The 21318-nt window shown below is 46.0% G+C and overlaps 1 protein-coding gene across 1 annotated transcript in view; it reads left to right on the top strand.

Moving 5' to 3' along the window:
* The first annotated feature begins 5269 nt into the window (after positions 1–5269).
* The window catches only part of LOC131395927 (liver carboxylesterase-like), a 29327-nt gene continuing 13278 nt past the window's right edge, over positions 5270–21318 (top strand). The window contains exons 1-7 of the mRNA XM_058527702.1: positions 5270–5318; positions 6281–6485; positions 9934–10078; positions 13073–13206; positions 16194–16347; positions 18141–18245; positions 20117–20221. Of these exons, the coding sequence (XP_058383685.1) occupies positions 5270–5318; positions 6281–6485; positions 9934–10078; positions 13073–13206; positions 16194–16347; positions 18141–18245; positions 20117–20221 (897 nt within the window). The remainder of the gene's footprint in view (positions 5319–6280; positions 6486–9933; positions 10079–13072; positions 13207–16193; positions 16348–18140; positions 18246–20116; positions 20222–21318) is intronic.

Below are 21318 nucleotides of genomic sequence, written 5' to 3'. Positions count from 1 at the left end.
GGTGTAGCCAGACACAGCAAGTTCTGGGAGTGGTTACCTCTGTTTGTGGAATTGGTTGTTGTGACAATGGGGCGAGTAATTGAACAGTCGCATTGGGAGAATAATTCATCCCTGCCTTTTACATCGTGTTAAGTTGGCACCGTACAATCTTCACAGGCTGAGAGCCAGGGCTGCGTTTCCAGCTCGCAAAGGCCAGCGGGCCAGGGCAAAAGACAGGATGGTTATGTTTTAACAGGTGTGCCTGCGTGTGTGTGTGTGTGGTGTGCTAAGTTATTAGAAACAGCCTTGTTGTCTGCTATGACAACACCCTGATTGCCACAAGTGGATACAGACAGGGGTGCTCTTTATTAACCCTAACATTAACCCTCTTTATGACCCGTGTTTCTTTCCTGGATAAAAGGGAAGATCCCCACGTCAGGTCAATCTTGGCAGAAGCAATCACCTCTGGGTACCGACACTAATGCTGTCACAATGTCCTCACCCCTCCACAGGGCTCCCCCTCACTGCCTGCCAGAGTGTCTAGAATTAGTGTAAATGAGCATCACTTTTTGAATTTTGAGTCTCCAGAAGCTTCGTTCAGCTATAACTGACGGCTAGGCCAGGATCTTGTGAGCTTTTCCAGGATTGTCATGAATTTCATGGCTGCTGGTTATCCTTCTATCCCTGATGTTAGTAATGGTCTGGCTTGGACAAGGGCAGGCTTGCCAATGACACTGGGAAAACAGTGTGAGCGTGGAGAAGGCACAGCTGTCTCTTTACTGCGCTGGCCTGGAGACAACCCTGCTTCACATCTGCCCCCTCTGCATTGACAAGAACGGATCTCATGACTCCAGCTAATTTGATGGGGTCTGGGGCATGTGTTCCAGGCTGGGCAGCACGTTCTCAGTGACAAGTCCACACTGGGAGAGGGGGCTATGAAGTGAGAGCCATCAGTGAGCCCTCCACCGCCTGGTCACGACCTCTCCCAGGAGCCCCAGCACCCCTGTTTCCAACCATCCTGCCAGGCAGCCTGAGGACCCAGGAGGGGTCAGCAGGAAGGTGCGGCACTTTGAAGAGGTGGAGGTGGAGGAGATCCCAGAAGAGAGAGTCTACATGAGCTCACCCACAGGGGGACCAAGCACGTGCTTAGGGCACCAACGAAGTCGTTTTGTCAGAAAGTTTTGGCACCACAGCAGCGTGGTTGTGAGTATGGGCTGTAACATTATGCAGCTTTTGTTCAATCCTCAGCTCTTCCTCGTACTTGCTGTGTGACTGTGGGCCAGTTCCTGGACCACGCTGAGCCCCGGGAGATAATAGTATCAATTAACGGGTTTATTTTGACAACTGAGATCCTGCAAACAAAACACTCAGCATGGGGTTCGCCACACAGTCGGCTCTCAGTAAATATTTGTGAAATGAATGTCTGAATGGATAAAAGTGGAAAATACAAATAGCTATGAACACTTACAATGCTATAGCCAGGAAATGGCTGTTGTAATACCAATTAGATGTATAACCTTCCAGAATTTTTCCTATGCGAATAAAGGTATACATTTTTACTAAAGTGAAATATTATACACGACCGGATTTTTTTAAAAAAACAGTTCTTTTATTTTACTGAAATATAATACACATACCATAAAATTCACCTTTTTGAAGTACAATTCGGTGGTTCACAAAGTTGTGTAACTATCACTGCTATCTAATCCCAGAACATTTCCATCATTCCACAAAAAATCTCATATCCCTTTGCATTCATTCCTCATTCTCTTTTCCTCTAGTCCTTAGCAACCTCTAATCAACTTCCTGTCTCTACAGATTTCCTTACCCGGGAAATTTCTTACACGTAGAATCATACCTTCTACGGCATTTTGTATCTATCTGGCTTCTTTCATTGGCATAAGATTTTCAAGGTTCATTGATGTTGTAACAAGTATCCATACTTCATTTCTTTTTATGGCTGAATAATATTCCATTATTTGGGTAGATCACATTTTATCTCTCCATTCATCAGTTGGTGGACATTTGGGTTGTTTCCACTTTTGGGTATTATGAATAATGTGGCTATTTGTGTACAAGTTTTTGTATAGACATGTTTTCAATGATCTTGAGTAATTACCTAGGAGTGGAATTGCTATGAAACATGGTAACTCTGGGTTTAATTTTTGAGGAACTGCCACACTGTTTCCCAAAGCAGCTGTAACTATTCTATAACCTGATTTTTGTCCCTTCACAATAGATCATGACTGTCTTTTCTTATCAATAAATAGAGGTGTGCGTCACTAGTTTCAGTGAATGCATACTATTTCTTAGCCAGCGATACGAGAGTGTCTTTAATGAATTTCCTATTATTGGACATCCAAAGATTCTATGGAACAAGCTGTGAACATCTTCCTCGTGTCCCTAGCAGGTAAAAGGCATTTTCCCAGGTGTCCCCAGAGCACTTCGCATCCCTCTATTTTGGTGCTTGCACGTGGTATTGCAATCCAAACTCCCACTCCCACCCCATTTGTCTTATCTACTACATGGTGAGCTCCTTGAGGAGATGGAACATGTTGAATTCATCTTTACATTTATAACACCTAGCATACTGCCAGGCATTTGGTAAACTCTTAGAGAATGAATGAATAAATGGAAGGATGGATTGATGGATGAATGAATGCATAGAGCCAGGGACTATGGAGGGATGGAGTTCATTACTGTAAGAACTTCCTACCCAAAGATCCCTGCCTGCAGAGGTGGTAAGTTCCCTGACCCTGGAGGTGTGGGACAGGAAGCTGAGACACTTGGCAGGAATATTGTAATGTTAATTTAGGCCTCAGAAGGGAGACTGGATGAAATTTAAGATGCTTCCAAACTTGGCAACATAGAGCTCTATGGAATAGAGCCCAGGGAAGCTAAGAGATTTGTCCTCAGTTCCCCAGCTGCAGCTTATGGGTTGGGAGTTGCTATAAACCATTTCAAGCTTGTTCTGGGAACCCCACCAAAGACTCTCTAAAGAATTTTCTAATGGTTTCTGTTGCTTGTGCCTCTCTTTGGGAAGCTCACAGTGCACTAAGGTTAGAGTCCAGGAACGGAGAAACCTTTATGTGAGAATAAGAGTGTGGCTATCTTAACTGGAGAGTTTAGTCCCTGCTGCTCAGATAAAAAAGGGTAAATTCTGGGAGGCGTGGCTTAGAGGCCCAGGAAAAGCTTAGAGTGATCTTTGGAAGGGAGAGAGTTTTTCTTCTATTTCCTGATTAGACTATTGGGTGACAGATAGGGTGTGAGCTGGGGGGCAGGGTGGGAGCTGGGGCTCTGGGGCCTGACTGCACAGCCCCTCCCAGAGGCACAGAGACCTGCAGGCCCAGGAGCTGCTGTCCTTCCACCATGTGGCTCTTCGCTCTTGTCCTGGTCTCTGTGGCTGCTTCCACAGCTTGGGGTGAGTCCTTCTGAAATACAAATAGTGGGGGCACACTGGAAATCCTTGTCCAGGGAAAAGGTGAGAGAGATGTTTATGGGAGGAAGGCATGACACACTTGGTTCAGCAGCAGCTGCCCTCCAGATTTGGAGCACCCAGCCCAGGCAGCCCCGTCCAGGGGAGGATAACACCTGAGACCTCAGTTGCCTCAGCCACACACAGGAGGGCACCAGCCAACCTCATGCCTCCAGATGAGGACTTTGAATAACTCAGTATCTTTCCCCTTAATATTAGCCAAGATATGACCAAATCCTGGAGAGTGGCTTGGCAGAATATAAATATCCACTCTGGCACCAGAGTGTGTAGGTTGAAGTCCCAGCTCCGCACTTACTAGCTGTGCGTTCTTAGGCAAGTTAGTTCACGTTTCTGTGCCCTGGTTTCCCCCTCTAAAATGGGGATGTCAGCAGTACCTACCTCACTGGGCTGTTGTGAGGAGGAAATGTAAAGAGCATACTTCCTAGTATGAAGTGTGTGCAAAATAAGGGTTCATAAATAAAAGTGGCTGTTTTAAAACATAGCATATTAATAGAAGTTTGAGACATGGTAAGAACAACAGACCAGGAGCCGACTGACATTGGAAAGACAGTGTGTTACTCATAGTTCCCAAGGGGAGGGGGCACATCACCGCCGTGGTGGACCACAAGATAAAACACTGGGGCAGTCAGGAGGCAGAGGGAGGAGGAGGAATTGTGGGACACAGTCTTTATCCTGGTTTCTGGAGCAAGGAAGGGGTGAGGCAGGATAAGCAGGTTTAGGGTGGGCAAACTAAATGATTTCAAGGGGCTCTGGGGCCCTGGCGCTGTCTGCAGCTGTCAGGTACCTGGCCCTGTGTGATTAGGGCAGGATCCTGATAAAGAAGGAGGTTGGGGTGTGGGCTGTGGCATGCTGGAAGGACAAGGTGATTCCTACCTGTAGGAATGACAGACTCTGGGAGGGGCAGTCCCTCCAGGCCCCAGATGTCAAAGCATCAAATATAGACACTAAAAAACATGGTTAATACAAGGGTGCAGCAGGGGTCCTCAGAACGCATCTGTGCCATTTGATGGATGGAGAAACTGAGACTCAGACAGGGAAATGTACTTGTCCAAGGTCAACTGGAAAATCATGCTCTGGACTCTCTCTGTGACTCCTGAATCCAGAGCCAGTGCTCTGGCCATCAGTGTCCTGATAGCCCAGGCCTATCTGGATTCTATCTTCTTTCTGGTGATGTGACACTGAGGGAGGCTGGGAACTGAGTATAAGGGAGGAGTAAGAACCAAATTAGAAGGGATCTTCCTTTACCAGTGGTCCCCCTTTAGCAAGTCCATCACATTTCCATCTTCAGAAAGTCTGTACTGGCTGCCTCCACTTCCTCAGTTTCCTCATCTGTAAAATGGACATATGAATACCCACAAAGCCAGATTTTTATGAAGATTGATTTAAATGACCCGAAATGCATATCCAGCACATAGGAAGTGCTCAGTATATCAGTATTACCTTTAAGATACGTGGGAACTGCTGCTCTTACCATTATTGCTGATGCCTTTCATCCCATCACCACTTTTCCACTCTTGACAACCTGGCTTCTGTCCACTTCATCTCTCTTGAAAGATATCCTTGAATATTCTTGTATAAGAAGAAATTTGGATTACTCTTTTCTGTTCTGGCCTCACACTTGGAGGGAGATGTTGACCTTTTGTCTACACCAAAAGGAGAGCAATTGGGAGGACAAGAGGCTAGAAGTCATTTCCTATGAGGAACGCTTAAACAAACTTAGGACGCACAAGAGCTGACCTGAGGGATGGGCACGATCAAGTGTCTGAAAGGCCACCTGCCCCATGACAGCTCAGGATGGTCCCACAGCAGCTAGAACCAGGGCTGATGGGGAAGCTGCAGGGAGGTGAGTTTCTAGTTCAGTGAGGAGGCACTGTCTGCTCCACAAGAATGGAACAGAGAGGAATCTGACCCCATATCTCTCCCCCTCTGGACGACCCTGCTCAGAGCCACCAGAAGAACCGTCTTCAAGCTGATTGTGTCACTCTCCTGCACTCCAGAACTGTTCCCTGCTGCTCATTTACCCACTAAATAGAGCCCAAATCCTTAGCCTGGCATTCAAGGCCCTCCCAGACATGAACCCCTCTCACCCCAAGATTCTTTTCCCCTCCCCATAGACTCCCTCTGGCTCAAATGTGCCATCACTCTTCCTTGGGAAGGCCTTGCATTTTGCTGTCTCAGAGCCTCCGCACATTCTCTTCTCTGCTTTATACCTTTATGCCCCCTTTTCTATCTCCCCTTGCTCAGTCATCCCACTGCTGCAAGTCCCCGTTCCAAGGTCACGGCCTTCATGATGCCACCAATAGAAGCCCTCGGTCCCTCTTCTCACTCCTGTAGGACCTTACTGGTGCCTCTCTCGGGACACTGACCACTTTCTTCCCAGCAGGAGGGTCAAGTAGTATGTGGCTCATTCTCCCTACAAGGTTCAGAGCTTCTGAGAAGAGGGGACGCTCTTGTTCATCCTCCCATCCAGCATGCAGCTCAGCACCAGGATCCTAGTGGATAATTGTTTCCAGAAGCTCCTGAGAGTGGAAACCCAGTGTCTGCTCACTCCCAGCAGCCCTCCTTCTTGCATTTACTTTTCACTTGAGGCTGTTTTACCTCCAATTCCAATTTGCTCCTTGAGATAGCCCGATGAGTTAGGAAGGACATTTAATGTCATCTCTCTTTTACATAAGAAGACACTGAGGCCTAGAGAGTTGAGGTGACTCATTCAAGGTCACATGGCAAAAGTGACAAGACCCCCCTGGAATCCAGGTCAAACCTTCCACCTCTGACATGTCCTCATTTCCTCTCCATGTCCAGCAGGGCTCCCATACTCGCCGCCTGTTGTGGACACCGTGCAGGGCAAGGTCCTGGGGAAGTACGTCAGCTTAGAAGGATTTGCACAGCCCATGGCCGTTTTCCTGGGCGTCCCTTTTGCCAAGCCTCCTCTTGGACCCCTGAGGTTCGCTCCGCCGCAGCCTGCAGAACCATGGCACTTCGTGAAGAACACCACCTCCTACCCTCCTATGTAAGCTGGGGGGTGGCTTTGGCAACTTTCAGTGGGACGTTTGCCTCAAAGTGATGCAGGAAGGAGCCAAGGTGATCCTCTGAGTGGCTCACACTTTGTTCTGGAATCCTCAAGATACTGTAGATCCTTAAAGACATTCCAGAACTCTCATGGCACTCTAGAGCCCTTTATTCAACACATAGTTATTGAGCACATACTGTGTGCCAGGCATCTCCTCAGTTCCTGGGATCCATTAGTGAACAGAACAAAGATCCCATCTTCATGGAGCTTGCATTCTAGGAGTGACAACAGATAACAAACAACATGCAAATTACTAAAGGAATTATGTAGTATGTTAGAATATGATAAGTGCTTTGGAAAAAATAAAAAGGTGGGGAATGCGAGGAATCAGAAGTAGTGGTTCTGTTTTCTGCTGTCTTGAACTTTGTCATAGTTGGTGAGTGGGGTGGGCCAGGACAGGTGTGAAGAGTGCTATGGGGTATTGACCAGGCAAGTTCTCAACTCCCAGGTCTGTCTAACCACCTAGTCACTTACAATGCAGTAGTTGATGTGTCCTTGTCACTCTCACCAAGTTGGGCAAAGAAGCCCCACAGGACCCCCCAAGGACTCTGGACGCCGTCATGCGTCCGTTCAAACCTTATTCATCTCAGCAAGGCATTTCTGGAAATTTCCAGGATCCTGCCTCTTGCTGCCTTTTTTTTTTTTTTTTTTATTTTCCTCTTCTCTACTCTTCTCCCCTTCCTTTCTTCTTTCCTTTAAAAATAATATTCACTGTTATTACTTCTTGATTGTAAGTGTAATACCTACTTATTACAGAAAAGTGAGGATATATAGGTAAGAAAATGAAAAACTTATATGATTTCACCCTGGAGAGAACTGCTACTCATGTTTTAGATACTGTTTTTCCAGTCTTTTATCTGTTGCATATTTTCTCTCTAAAAATGGAATCACAAAATATTCTGCACCCGATTCAACATGTGTGCATGTGTTTTTTTTCCCACACCGACAAGCAATTCTCAGACACACACTGCATGTCCTACAATTCAACTCAATCCTGACATTATTTAACAGGAGATGGTATCAGATGTCAGAGGTTAAGAGCTTAATCCCAAAAGACTGCCCTCTGCTTCAGACGCCCATCACAAGTCCAGGTTGCTACCTGTGCTGCTGACCGACCAGCTATAAATCAGATGTTCCCATGAACCCCTTCTTGGGTTCCATTGATTTTCTAAAGTGGCTCACAGACTCAGGAAACAGTTTACTCACTAGATTACTGGTTTATTATGAAGGATATAAAAGGATATGAATCAGCAGATGAAGAGATTCGTAGAGTGATGTTCTGAAGAAAGGAGCTTCTGTCCTCATGGACTTTGGGCCTTGAACATTGGCACGGGGTGGCGTTGTGGTTCACCAACCTGGATGCTCTCTGAACTCTTGTCCATTTGTTTTTTGATGGATGCTTCTTTACATAGGTGAGATTTAGTAAATCATTGACCATTGACCATTGATTCAACCTCCAGCCCCTCTCCCTTCCCGAGAGGTCGGGGGAGTGAGACTGAAAGTTCCAACCCTTTAATCACTGGTTGGTTTCCTGGCAACCAGCCCACATCCTTAGCTGAGGTCCAAAATTCACCTCATTAATATAACAAACACATCTTTATGGCTCTCATCTCTTAGGAAATTCCAAGGGTTTTAGGAGAATTGTACCAGAAACTAGACAAAGATTAAACATATATTTCTTATTATAAATCACAATATCCCATCACTCTATACAGATACCTTGGATGTTTCCTTTGTACACTTATAGGTATATCATGAACATCATTCTATGTCATCAAATATCACAGCCTGACATTTAATAGCTGCATTACCTTGAGCATTGAATCGTAATTTATTTACCTGATATCTTATTTGGGATCATAGTTGTTCTTAATGTTTTTGATAATATATATAGCACTTTCATGAACAACCTATAGCTAAATCTTCATGTGGATTCATGAACATTTTTGGAGAGGTTCAAAGAGATGACATTTCTGAGTCAAAGAATATACATCTTTTATTAAATTTCCCTCCAGAAGTGTTCCAACTACACACTTTCCATTAATGTCTGAAAGCCCCATTCACCAGACCTTTGGCAACTCTTGGGGTTTTTAAAAAATGTTTTTTTTTTTTACAAATGGAAAGGTAAAACATTAGTAACAATTATTAATCTCATCATATATATATATATATATTTGCTGTTTATTTTGCATTTATTTGAATACCAGTGATGTTAACTCTTTTCTCCTTTTTTGACATTTGAATTTTTTATTTTATGAATATTATGCCCCCTGCTCTTGGTGATCTAGGGAATGTTCCCCCCGGATGGAAATCAGGAAGTTGTCTTTGCAGCCTCTGATTTTGACATTGACAGCTGTGTCATCCAAGCACCTTAATGCCTCAGTTTCATCATCTACACACTAGGACAGTGCTGCCTGCCTTGTGGGTACATTGAGATCAGGAAATGTTGCTTATAATATTTTTGGAAATATAAGTAGTCCTGGTATGGATCTTTCTGGCTGTGTGAAGGAAGGATTTCTAACCTCTCTTTGCCTCAATTTTCTTGTCTGTAAAACCTAAATAATAATAGAACCTATGTCAAGGGGTTGATTTGAGGATTAACTGAGTTAACACACAATGAGTACAACACCTGACATACTGGGAGGAATCAGTAAATGTTACCAATTATAATGTATGTTGGATCTTTAATATCTGTTATTAGGGGACCATTTGTGCTTGCCTGGGATGTGTGATGATAGAATCTTAGTGTGTCAGGGCTGCAAGATGCTTAAAGAAATCACCCCCCTCACCTAGACCTGGGAGATTCAAGCCCAGAGAAGGGAAGGAAGTCAACCAAGGTTACCAGCAAGTTACTGGCTGTGGCAGGACTGGAACGCAGTTCTTTTAATGTTGCCCCACAAATATTTCATCACTGACCTGTTGTGTGCCTTAAATGTCTGCATTTGAGTGACTTCTCATGGTTTATGGATGACTCTCGTGGACTAGAACTCCTGTTTTACCTGATGGAGGAACATGGTCAGCCTGCAGCTCAACACACAGAGCCTAGCAGAGAGCCAGGCTATGTCCAGGGTATGAAGGAAATGGTCTTCTCTCAGGTACATAAGTAGCCTCCTCTCCTCCACCCAGGGTATCTCAAAGACTCTGGGAAGGGGACAGATGCCAGGTCTTCTCACTATACAGAGTCCTGGAAGACCTTAGTGAGCCTCCCAGCCCCCCCACCTGGATCCCCAGGCAGCCTCCTACCCCTCCCAGTGTCTCAGGTATGGTAAGAACAACTCTATTACAGATCTAACCTCCAAGTCCAAGGCCCAGCCTGATCATAAGAGACATCTCCTTGCTTAGCTCTGATTGAACCTCAGGAGTTGTTCTTTTTCCCTCTTGCTCCCAGGTGCTCCCAGGACCCAGTGACTGGACAGGCGCTCTCAGAGCTCTTTACCAATAGAAAGGAGAACATTCCTCTCAAGTTTTCTGAAGACTGTCTTTACCTAAATATATACACTCCTGCTGACTTGACGAAGAAAAGCAGGCTGCCCGTAAGTAGTGGGAACCACAGGTCAAGGCTGGCGAGTTCCAGCCCTCCAGGACATTCTGGTGGAGACTGGAAGAGGATGAAGGCAGTTTGAGGTGGGGACACATCAGCCATGGCTGCTTCAGGGGCCCCAGGGCTTTCTTCAACCACCACAACCGGACCACGTGACCACAGGAAACTACAGTGTAGAAAACGTTTTCCTTCTTCCCTTCTAGGTTATTTGGCTGGCCTAATAATTCAATTCACATAAGACAAATTAACAGGAGAAAAACAAATTTAATTTCATATATACAGGAGCTTATAAAAATTTGAGCATCAAAGAAGTGACCAAAACAGTCAGTATTTATACCTTTGAGACAAAGAAATGATTATTTTTGAAGATTTGATAAAGCAAAGGGGTTTGAGTTGGAGTAGAAAGTTAAACAGGAAGTTACAAAGTTTGTTTATACAGCCTTGTCAGCCTTGAACTCCCTATCTCTAGTGATAAGGATGCCTTTTACCCTCCAGGCGCAGGGAGGGTACCCTTCACACGGGAGATTTATTTCATGCTTTCAGGACCCAAAAGAGGGTTAGAGTGTCCTCCTCACACTGGCTGTTTCCTAGGAATTTTTCTTAAGTAAATTTATTTCAGAATAATCAGTATACCAAAATGGAATATTCTGAGATGGCTTATTCTTCTCCCGTTCAACCTCAGTTTTCCTGCTGACAGACATAGGATCTTTTGAGGAGTTTGCTGTACATCTGTAATGTATCTTTTGATTTTTCCAAGTTCTCTTATGTTAATAGAGGAAGAACGATTACTTTTGGTTGCTAGATTTGGAATCTGACATCCAGAGTAGCTGAGACATAATTTCCCACAAGGTTAGAAGTGAAGGAATCTTAGAGATAAGCCAACAACCCAACCCTTTACAGATAGAGAAACTGAGGCCCAGAGAGGGGAAGGCGAGGTAACACCTAGGGTTGGCAGGATGAGAGCACATGTCTTCTGATCTTCAACCAGTGCTCTTTACACAGACTGGGAAATCGAGCCTGTGTGTGGCCTGTCTTCAGCACACAAAGATCAGTCTCTGACAGCATCCTTTGATGGAAATATGGGGGCAGAATGTGGGTCAATCCAAGAAGCACTTTCCTTTGTCTTTGCCCAAGTATCTAGGATTTTGTTGTAGCTAATTTCCCTCTGTAATTGTCTTGGCATGGGCTGATGATCCAGTGAGTTAGTCTTTTCTGAATAAAGGGAGGCATAGAGATGGGGCAGGCTTCCAGACCAGGGTGGAGGGTGGAGAGAGTCTGCTGGAAAAGGAGGGGGTCCCCGGGGTGGAGAAGGGAGGGGTGTGAGCACCAGCCACCTCCCAGGACACAACCGGCATGATGCCCAGGAGTGGAGGAGGCATCTGTGAACTTGTGGCTAGAAGTGGCACTGCACAAGCTTGACCCTAAGAGATAGGGCCAGGGGTTCACTCATTCATTCATTCATTGATTCTTCTATTATGTACTCAGTCCCCCAACATACATAGCTAGACTTGGGGGTTAGGAGAAAGAAGGAACATAAAACCATAGCCACGCAGCCCCTGCCTTCAAGGATCTTGCCATCAGGGCTGCACAGACAGAGACTAACTTCAGCAAATCACTGCTGACCCAGTCTTGGCTCAGCCATCACTCAGAGATGAGTCAAAGTCAGTCCCTCCACCCGGAGGTAGACAGGGATCAGAGAAGTGGGAGGAAAGGGGCTCTGGGAACCTGGAGGCTGGAGAACCTCTAATTATGACACAGGTTCTGGAAATACAGGGTCTTGTTTTAAATCCTAGTTTTGCCTTTTACTCTCTAAGAGACCTGGATCTGTTTCCTCAAAACTGCAGTAATCACGTATGAGTATTCAATGATGAATATCAAGGTTTAACTCAGTGCCTGACAAAGTATACAACCAAGTGTTCATGATATATTACTTACAGTTGAAAGGAAGATCTTACTCCTTTCCTAACAGCCAACCTAGTGCACTGTTGACATGGGCTGCAGTGTGCTGGGCAGCTCAACATGTGGACTCTGGGGCCACATGGCATGGGTTCAAGTCCTGCTTCCACCACTTATTAGCTGTGGGACCTCAGGTGGGTTAAGTGCCTCAGTTTTCCTGGCGGTTAAATGGGACAATAGTAGTCCCTAACTCATGGATGGTTTATTTTTAAATGCTAAGAACAGTATTTGCCACAGTTTGTGCTATGAGTTCTTTTTTTTATTAACAAAATTATTACAATATTATTATTTTAACCGCTCTCACTTCCCTGCTATGTGAGATCTTTAAATGCAAGAGCCACGTGTTATAAATTGTTATGTCCACTCTCATCATTAATTCTTATCACATTCTCTGGCATATAGTAGGTACTCAGATCATGTAGGTCAAGTGATTGGTGTCTTCTTGGAGGAGGTGTCTTTTAGGCTGGGCTTGGAAGTATCGGTGGGATATGGGGATCCAGAGGAATCAGGATGAGGCAGAGGGAAGGCATATTAGGAAGACATATGACTAGGGGCATGTGTGCTTTTTGAGATAATCATTCATGCATGAGAGAGGTTTAATTCACTGCATAAGAGGTGACTACTTCGAAGCTGAAGTACAAGTGCTATGGCATGAACAGTATGCTGAGCTGTGTGAGGGGTCCAGGCATGAGGATGATGGGACAGTTGGGGAGATGATGACACCCTTAGACTTGAATGTGCCCCTGATGGTGTTCTCAGCATGAAGAGCCCTGAGAGGAGGCCACACTGAGGCTGGGAAGATAGGCAGGGGCAGCCAAGATGCATTGAATGGGGTGGTGGCCTGGGCCCCAGTTGAGAGAGTGGGAGAGGTGAGCAACTGCCTGCTCCAAATTTGGGGGACACTGGTGGACTTTGGGTAATGACCTCCTTGGGTCATCGCTAAGGGGTATGCGACTACACCAGATGACCTCTTGAGGTTCTTCTCAGATCTGCTTCCTATAATCAGTGTTGTTGCTTCCTCCCTGTCCAGGTGATGGTGTGGATCCATGGAGGTGGTCTGAGGATAGGTGGAGCATCCACCTATGATGGGTTGCCCCTCTCTGCCCATGAAAACGTGGTGGTGGTGACCATTCAGTACCGCCTGGGCATCTGGGGATTCTTCAGGTAAGACATCAGACTCTCCTCACTGCACACTGGCCCCCAAAGCAAGGATGCTAGGACTCTACTCTCATCATGTAAGCCCTCAAAAGGGTCTTTGCTCAGTTCCCTAGAAAGTCACCCAATCCCTTCATAGTTGGGCTCCAGCTACCTTCTCATTCCCCAGCCACACTGGTCACGTCCTTCTCAGAATTTGCATGTGCTGTTCCCTCTGTCTGGAATGCCTATTCTAGCTGACAAACTTTTATTCATCCTGCAAGATCCTACCCAAATGTTTGTTGTTAGTGCTGATGAGTCAATTCTGACTCCTAGCAACCATCTGAGGAAGAATGGAACCCTGCTCTGTCTCCTTGTGTCATCCTCTTATCTTTTGGCACTGTATCAGACTATGCTTTGCTGCTATTTATGGGGTTTTCATGGACAATTTTTCCAGAAATGGATGGCTAGATTTTTTTTCTTAGTCAACTTTGGTCTGGAAGCTTGACTGACATCTGTCCAACATAGGTGACCCTGCTGATGTTTGAAATACTGATGGTATTGCTTTCAGCATCACAGAAACACACAGCCACCAGAGTATGACAACCAACAGATGGGTGGCATCGTTCCCTGACCAGGAATCAAACCTGGGATGCAAGAGTGAGGGCACTGAATGTTAATCCCTAGACCTCCAGGGTTGGCTAACTCAAATGTTACTTTCTCTAAAATTCTCATCTCCTTTTCACGTGTGCTGCCCCAGCACACTGCAGCCTCTAAAATGCCAGTTAGCATGCAGAACAGCAGTCAGAGGCTTACACATCTTACCTCGTGGTGAAGTAAGGAAGCAGCAGATTGATGGTGGGAGCTCAGTGAATTCTTTTTTTTTTTTTTTTTAAAGATTTTTATTTTTTTCCCCCAAAGCCCCAGTAGATAGTTGTATGTCACAGCCGCGCATCCTTCTAGTTGCTGTATGTGGGACGCGGCCTCAGCGTGGCCGGAGAAGCGGTGCGTTGGTGCGCGCCCGGGATCCGAACCCGGGCGGCTAGCAGCGGAGCGCGTGCACTTAACCGCTTAGCCATGGGGCCGGCCCTCAGTGAATTCTTGTGGATGAGGGAAGAGGTGGCTGGATCTGGGTGGTTGTCACAGCATCTGATCCCAGTGGACAACCCACCCAGGGAATGTCAGGTCCACTCGTCCCAATTCGTCCTGCATTTAGCATATTCATCAGTCAAGGCTAGAGTCTTCTCCATCTCATCTCCACGGAAACAGAACCAGGTTTCCTGCAGGACACAGTTACTATGAGGCTTTTCTGAATGCACCAGCCCCAGGACCTCTGACTCTGAGATTCCTAATGTGTGAGATGGAGGAGGAGGGGGCTCATCATTGGAAAGACCTATAGAGATGGAAAAGGGTTATCTCAGGTGAGTCACATCCCAGGGTGTATTGCCTTCATTGAGACTGCTCATCTCTTTTAACCAAGGCCCGGTTCTCTGTTCCCTGTTACAGTTAAACAGCTACATTAGGGATCCCCGCCTCCTCTCCTCCCAGTCTATCCTCAAACCTATGTCAATCAGGTTTTCACTCTAACCATGCCACCAGAATTTTCTTTTTGAAGTCACCAATGACCCATCATCTCATGACCCAACCTTGGCAAACATCCACACACTATCTTGGCAGCATCCACAGACAATTGCTCACACATTTTTGAAATGCTTCCTTCTCTTGGCTCCTGGACACCTCCTACCTCTTGGATTGCTCTTTCTCAGCCCCTTCAGTGTAACTTCCTGGTCCACATCATAGGGCTTCTGTGTCTGTCTCCATCTCCATCTCCATGCTGCCCTGAGTGACCTCAGCGGGCACTTTCATAGCTGTCTATTTTAGCCCCAACTTCTCCTTTGAAACCTGGGTGCACATCATCATCTACTTCCTTCTACCTCCTGCTCTCTCCGTGGGACGTCTAAAGGGCACCTCACATTTCACTTGGATAAATTTACCCATTGGCTCCCACTGGCCCTCCCGCAAAACACTCCGAATCTCCCCAGAGTGCCCCCTGCTCAGCTGCTGGCAGCTCCATCCCTCCAGTAGCTCAGGGTAAAGGCCTCTGTCAGCCTTGCCTCTTCTCCTTTTCTCACAAACCACAGCCTGTTCGTCAGCAAATCTTCTTGGCTCCACCTTGAAAATGTATTCAGAATCCAGCCCCTTCTCACCTCCTCTCTTGCACCCCCCTAGTCAAAGCCCTCTGTGTCTCATGCCTGGATTATTGTAATAAACTCCACTTTTATAACCCTGCTACTTTTACACTCTGTATCATCCACACAGTAGTCAGAGTCATCATTTAAGACTTAAAAAGAATCATGTCCTTCCCCTGCAGTGACTTCCCTCCTTACTCACAATGATATCAACCTCCTCACCAAGGCCCACAGGGCCCTCTCTAGCTGCATGTCCTGCACTCACACTTTGTTCACTGGACCCTGGGGCCTTTGCACTTGCTGTTTCTTCCACTTGGAATTCCCCTCTTTGGATATTTGCAAGGCTCTGTGCTCACTCACTCAGGTCTATATTCAAATACCATAGCCTCAAAGAGGGCTTCCCTGGTCATGTCATCTGAAATAGGATCCCACTGCCCCACCTCTGCCTTTCCCCTTACCCAGTTGTGTTTTTCCTGAAAGCACTTTCACTACCTGACGTTATATTCTATGCTTATCTGTTTGTTTATTTATGATCTGTAGTGTGAGTTCTCTGTACTCAGAGGTTTGCTTGTTTTGTTCTCAGATGGGCTCCTGGCTCTTAGAACAGTGTTTACACATGGTAGAAGCTCAATAGATAGATGGGGATGAAGAACTGTAGAGCCCACAACAGAACAATGCTGCAGGAGAGGAAGGCAGTCGAAGACCCCTGGGTCAGGGCTGTGGAAGCCCCGTCTCATTCTGGAAGGCTCACCTAGAGCCCCATCTATGGTCCTGAGAGCCCTGCCATGATGTCTCTGCTCCCACCCCACCCTGTTCTCTTACTCCCAGCACGGGGGACGAACACGGCAGGGGAAACTGGGGTCACTTGGACCAGGTGGCTGCACTGCACTGGGTCCAGGAGAACATTGCCAACTTTGGAGGTGACCCAGGCTCCGTGACCATCTTTGGAGAGTCAGCGGGAGGTGAAAGTGTTTCTGTTCTTGTAAGTGTTCCTAGACCTGATGTGGCTCCTGATGAGATCCTTGGAGATGAGCCAATCTAGCCATGGGCTCCTTTACTCACAAGACCTGAATTCAAGGCCCCATTCTGCACAGCGTTGGATGGTGGAGAGCTAATGGCTAAGCTCTTCCTGGCCCCCAGGAAGCTCAGAGCTCACCTAGCATCCTGGGGCCATAAAAGCGTTTAGCCACATCTGCAACATTGCTCCTCTTCTACCTTGGTTGAGCTCTCTCTCCTTCCTAATCATTTTAACATTAGGACTTACCTCACTTCTCTTGGGACGTCGGGGTGGGTATACATTATGAATAAGAGGAGGCAACCTTGAGGGCTGGGCAGGGTGTCATGGTTTGGCTTGTAGCCGTATACACGTCAAGGGGAGATGAGCACTAAGAACAGGTCAGAGGCCTCCTCTGAGATGATCTTAATGTTTGTCCACGCCCGAGAGGGAGGGCAGCAGTCTCTGGGATGTCTTGCTAGTGGCAATGGGGCTGAGGGAGACCCTGAGGGGAGCAAAGATGGAAAACCAGATTAGAAGGTGCTGGGAGCTGTAAGGAACACTCCAGCTGCCTCACAGTGGAGCAGAGGGTCTGCACCATTACTGTATTTTTAAAACGTGTTGGTTTCATAGCTGAATACTCAGGGGAAATTGTTTTCGTGTTTTATAAAGTGGAGAAAAAGGAAAATCACAAGTCACATTAAAAAAGAAAAAAGTCATCCATAATCCCAGTATCCATGGATACTCACCATGGACATTTTGACACATATTTTTCTGGGCTTTTTTCCGTGACTCACCCCATCTATCTACTTATCAGTCTATCTAGTCATCTATCACCTACTTATCTTTATACTTTTTACTTTTAATGTTATATATTTACTTATCTGTCTATCTATCTTTTATCTATCTGTCTGTGTGTCTCCCCATCTATCTAGCTAGCTAGGATTTTTTGTGCGTGTGTGAGGAGGTCAGCCTGGAGCTAACATCCGTTGCCAATCCTCCTCTTTTTGCTGAGGAAGATTGGCCCTGGGCTAACATCCGTGCTCTTCTTCCTCTACTTTATATGGGACGCCACCACAGCATGGCTTGAGAAATGGTGCCTTGGTCCACGCCTGGTATCGAACCCAGGCTGCCAAAGCAGAGTGCACGAGCTCAACTGCTACTCCATTTGGCTGACCCTATCTAGGAATTTTTAAACAAAGAATCTTCCTTAGCATTATAGCAGAACATAAATTTTTCCTTAAACTTTAAATACTCTTCCATATTTACATTTTTTATTGTCGTGTAGTATTTCACAGTAAGAATGAAAAATAGCATACTTGCCAAATCTCATAATATTGAATCCTTGTGTTATTTCCAATTTTTTCTCTTATAAACAGCAGGAGCATTTGTAGAAAAAATGGTGTGCCTCCATGATCATTTTTCTTAGGATATATTCTGAGAAATTGAAATGCAGAATCAGAACTCTGTCCTTAAGTATTATTAGGAATTTCTAAGCGTCTTTCAGATACTTTTGATTGCTATAATCAGCATGTACCACACACGTCTTCTTCTGTCCCTCACTCTATGCTCCTGGCTCCCTCCAGTTGAGGGAGGTTTTCTTGCAGAAGCTGGGTCCCAGGGTCAGCATGGGGAACAGGCAAGGCCAAGTGAGGACCTGTCATGTCCACTGAGCCCCAGGGTCTCCAGGGGAATGGTCCAATGCAGAGCTGTGGATAAGGGTAGCCCTTGAAGGCCCCTCCACCTGAGCATAAACTCTCTTCCTCTCCCTCCACTCCCAGGTGTTATCTCCACTGGCCAAGGACCTCTTCCACCGGGCCATCTCTGAGAGTGGAGTGGCCTTCACTTTTGGCCTGGTCCAGAAGGACTCGAAGGCTGCAGCTCAGGTATGTATACACTGGACGACCCCTGCACCCTTTGCTCTGCTCTCCTGGAGACTTCAGGGGCCTTTCTTGCCGTGGGATCCAGCTGACATCCTCATCGAATCACAGAAGTGGTAATGGCTAAGTGGGAAAGGCAAGGAGACCCCTCACCCAACCTCCCAGTTATCCAGCTGAGGAAACTGGGCAGAGAGTGGAGGCAGCTTGTCAAGGTCAGAGAGTGATCAAGGCAGAGCTGGGACTCAAGCTCATGATTCTGGACTGCCAGTGCCGGGCACTGTCCCCTGACCATACTTCCCAACATGTGCCAAGGTGGGTGCCAGGCCAGACAGTGGGCAGTGGAGTGTCACCAAGTGTGGTCTCTCTCAGGGTATGAGTTCTGGTGAACCCAATTGCAGTGTGTGGGCCCCATGTGGTCCCTCCCTGAGGACCTGTGACTGGGGGTGGTTCCTGGAGAAATCATTCATTGATTCATTTATTCATCATGAATAATTTTGATATACTCAATATCTAGCAACCTTATGAAGCCTGCATTCTAATGCAGGACACAGATTAAGGATTACATAATCAAACAAATTATAAAATGTCAACTGTGACAAGAGCAATAAAGCAGAGATACCTGATGTCATACCAGAATCCAAAAGGAGCACTTAGTCCAGTGTGTAGGGTGTAGTTATCAGGAAAATCTTTCTGAAAAAAGTGATCAATGCATATATCAGGAAGATGAGCAGTAATTTACTTGGTGACAAAAGAATATTTCAGGAAGAGGGAATAGCATGTGCAAATGTCCTGTATCAAGAGGAAGTATCTTAAGTGAGAGAGAATGAGAAAGGCTGATGTGGCTAGAACAGAAGGAACAGAGAGAACATGGAGTGAGCTGAGGATGGGGACATTGCAGGGGCCATGCTGCACAGGACCCTGTGAGGACTCTGTCTTTATCTGGAGGCTGTTAGGAAGCCAAGGAAGAGTGAGCAACAGGTGGTTCTGCTGAGGAGCGCCCACTGGAGTTGGTGATGTGGGGCGTTCTGGTAGGGCTGTGAGAGCTGGTTTCCTGGAGTGGTGGGGGCAGCAGCCAGACGTAGAGGGGCTGGAAAGTAGGGGGAGAGGAAAGGAAGACACCTGGACTTTTTAGAATTTTTGAGAATGTATTTCAGAATTCTTTGATTGTCAACAATAGAAGCCCACTTGACCAGGCTCAAGTCGAGAGGAGGAATTTATTTAAGGGAAACAAGTGGCGGAGATGGGGCTGGATTTTGCTATCAAACAAGAACCAGAAATTGGAAAAATGAAGTGAATCTAAGACCCTTGTTCTTGCTCCTTCTGTCTCTCTCTCATCCTCTCATACTTTCCCTCTTTCTCTCTCTCTCTCCTCTACTTTTCTCTGTGCCTTTTTATTTATTCAACTAATACTTACTGGGCATAGTTTCTGTGTCAGACACTGTCCTAGGCTCTGGGGAGCCCTACACACTCTCCATGGCCCCACCATCATGGAGGCTGCCTTCTGTCCATCTGCGTCTTCTCCTCTGGTCACTTTGTAAGTGACCTGCCCAAGGCCAAATAGCTACTAAATAGATGGGCCAAGATTTGAAACCAGATAGTGTGATTCTGGGCTCCATACTCTTAAGCCCCACTCCATGCTGCCTCTCCTTAGATGTTCAGCTCAGAGATCCTTATGCCCATTTTAACAGAGATAAGGTAACAGAGACAGAGGCTGTGTAATTGGCATGACTGGGACCAGGACCCACAGCTGCTGGTCAGGAGTATTTTCTGCCACCTCCCTGCTGCCTTTAGAAATTGAGGTTGGGACAGAACATCTCTTTATTGATTGATTGAAAGGGCATAGCCCTTTAATTCTCTGTTGCCTGTGATCTCTGCAGCAAATTGCCCTGTTTGCTGGGTGTAACACCACCACCTCGGCTGTCCTTGTTCACTGCCTGAGCCAGAAGACAGAGGACGAGCTCCTGGAGACGACGCTGAAGATGGTAGGTGCATCCGTTCTCATGGCCTCACAAGCCCCCACCCTGTAAACTTGGCCCAGACTTCACCATTTCGGCTGTCCCCTTGCCCCAGAAAAACTACCTGGGACAGCGTCTCTCCTCTCAGGAGCAACGTCAGCCTCTGCATCTGAATGGGGAATTTCTTTTTTTCTTCTCTATTATGAAGTATCTCAATCATTAGCAAAGTCAAAAATAACATAGTGAACAATTGTGTAATAATCCCCCAGCTCTATCAAAACTTACTATTTTGCGTATCTTATTTTCAGATATATTTTAATAATTAAACATTACATATTCTCAGAGATAACTAACATCCCGAATTTTGGGGATAGGGATATTAAGAACAAAGATTTTCAGAAAGGTTGCCACAATTAATCTAGGCTAATTTAGAAACTACCTCAATTATGACCCAGTGGCAGCTCAATTTTCCAGATTTTCTAGACATCTACCTCAACTGTGATTTTAGCATAACTACACATCCATCCATTCATCCATCCATCCATCCATTCATCTTCTTATTTTCCATCTATACATACACAATGTATCCAATTCACCAATATCGTTTTATCAATTTGATATCAATCTATCTATAACTTTCATTCCTGTATTATCAATCATCCATGCATCATCCGGCCACTGTATATCTTCACTTCATCATCCATCCCTCTAAAATCAATGAGCCATCCATCTCCTATACGCAAGTTGTCATCTATCTATGCACTTATCCATGCAATTCACCAATACTCCATGCATTAACAAACTCCATCCATCCATCCATCCATACATACATCTACTTGTACTAAGTGTATGGGTGGGTAAGAGGGAGGGTGATGCACAAATGAATTGGATACAGTCCCCGCTCACAGGGAACTATTCAAGGAGAAAAACACACATATACACCTGAGTTAAGTGTGTTGGGAGTACAGAGAGGGGAAGCATTCATTATAGTCAGCAGGCATATTTCACAGAGAAGATAAAATTTGAGGATAGCTATGGCAGTGGGTCATCACAGGGAAGGTACAGCAGGACAGACGCCCAGAGAATACAGCATCTAGGGACAACAGGTACTATTCCCTTTGTGG

The sequence above is a fragment of the Diceros bicornis genome, chromosome 32 (assembly GCF_020826845.1).
Source record: "Diceros bicornis minor isolate mBicDic1 chromosome 32, mDicBic1.mat.cur, whole genome shotgun sequence".
Classification (NCBI taxonomy): domain Eukaryota; kingdom Metazoa; phylum Chordata; class Mammalia; order Perissodactyla; family Rhinocerotidae; genus Diceros; species Diceros bicornis.
Note: the sequence above shows the minus strand (reverse complement) of the source record. Positions and strands in the feature narration are given on the sequence as shown.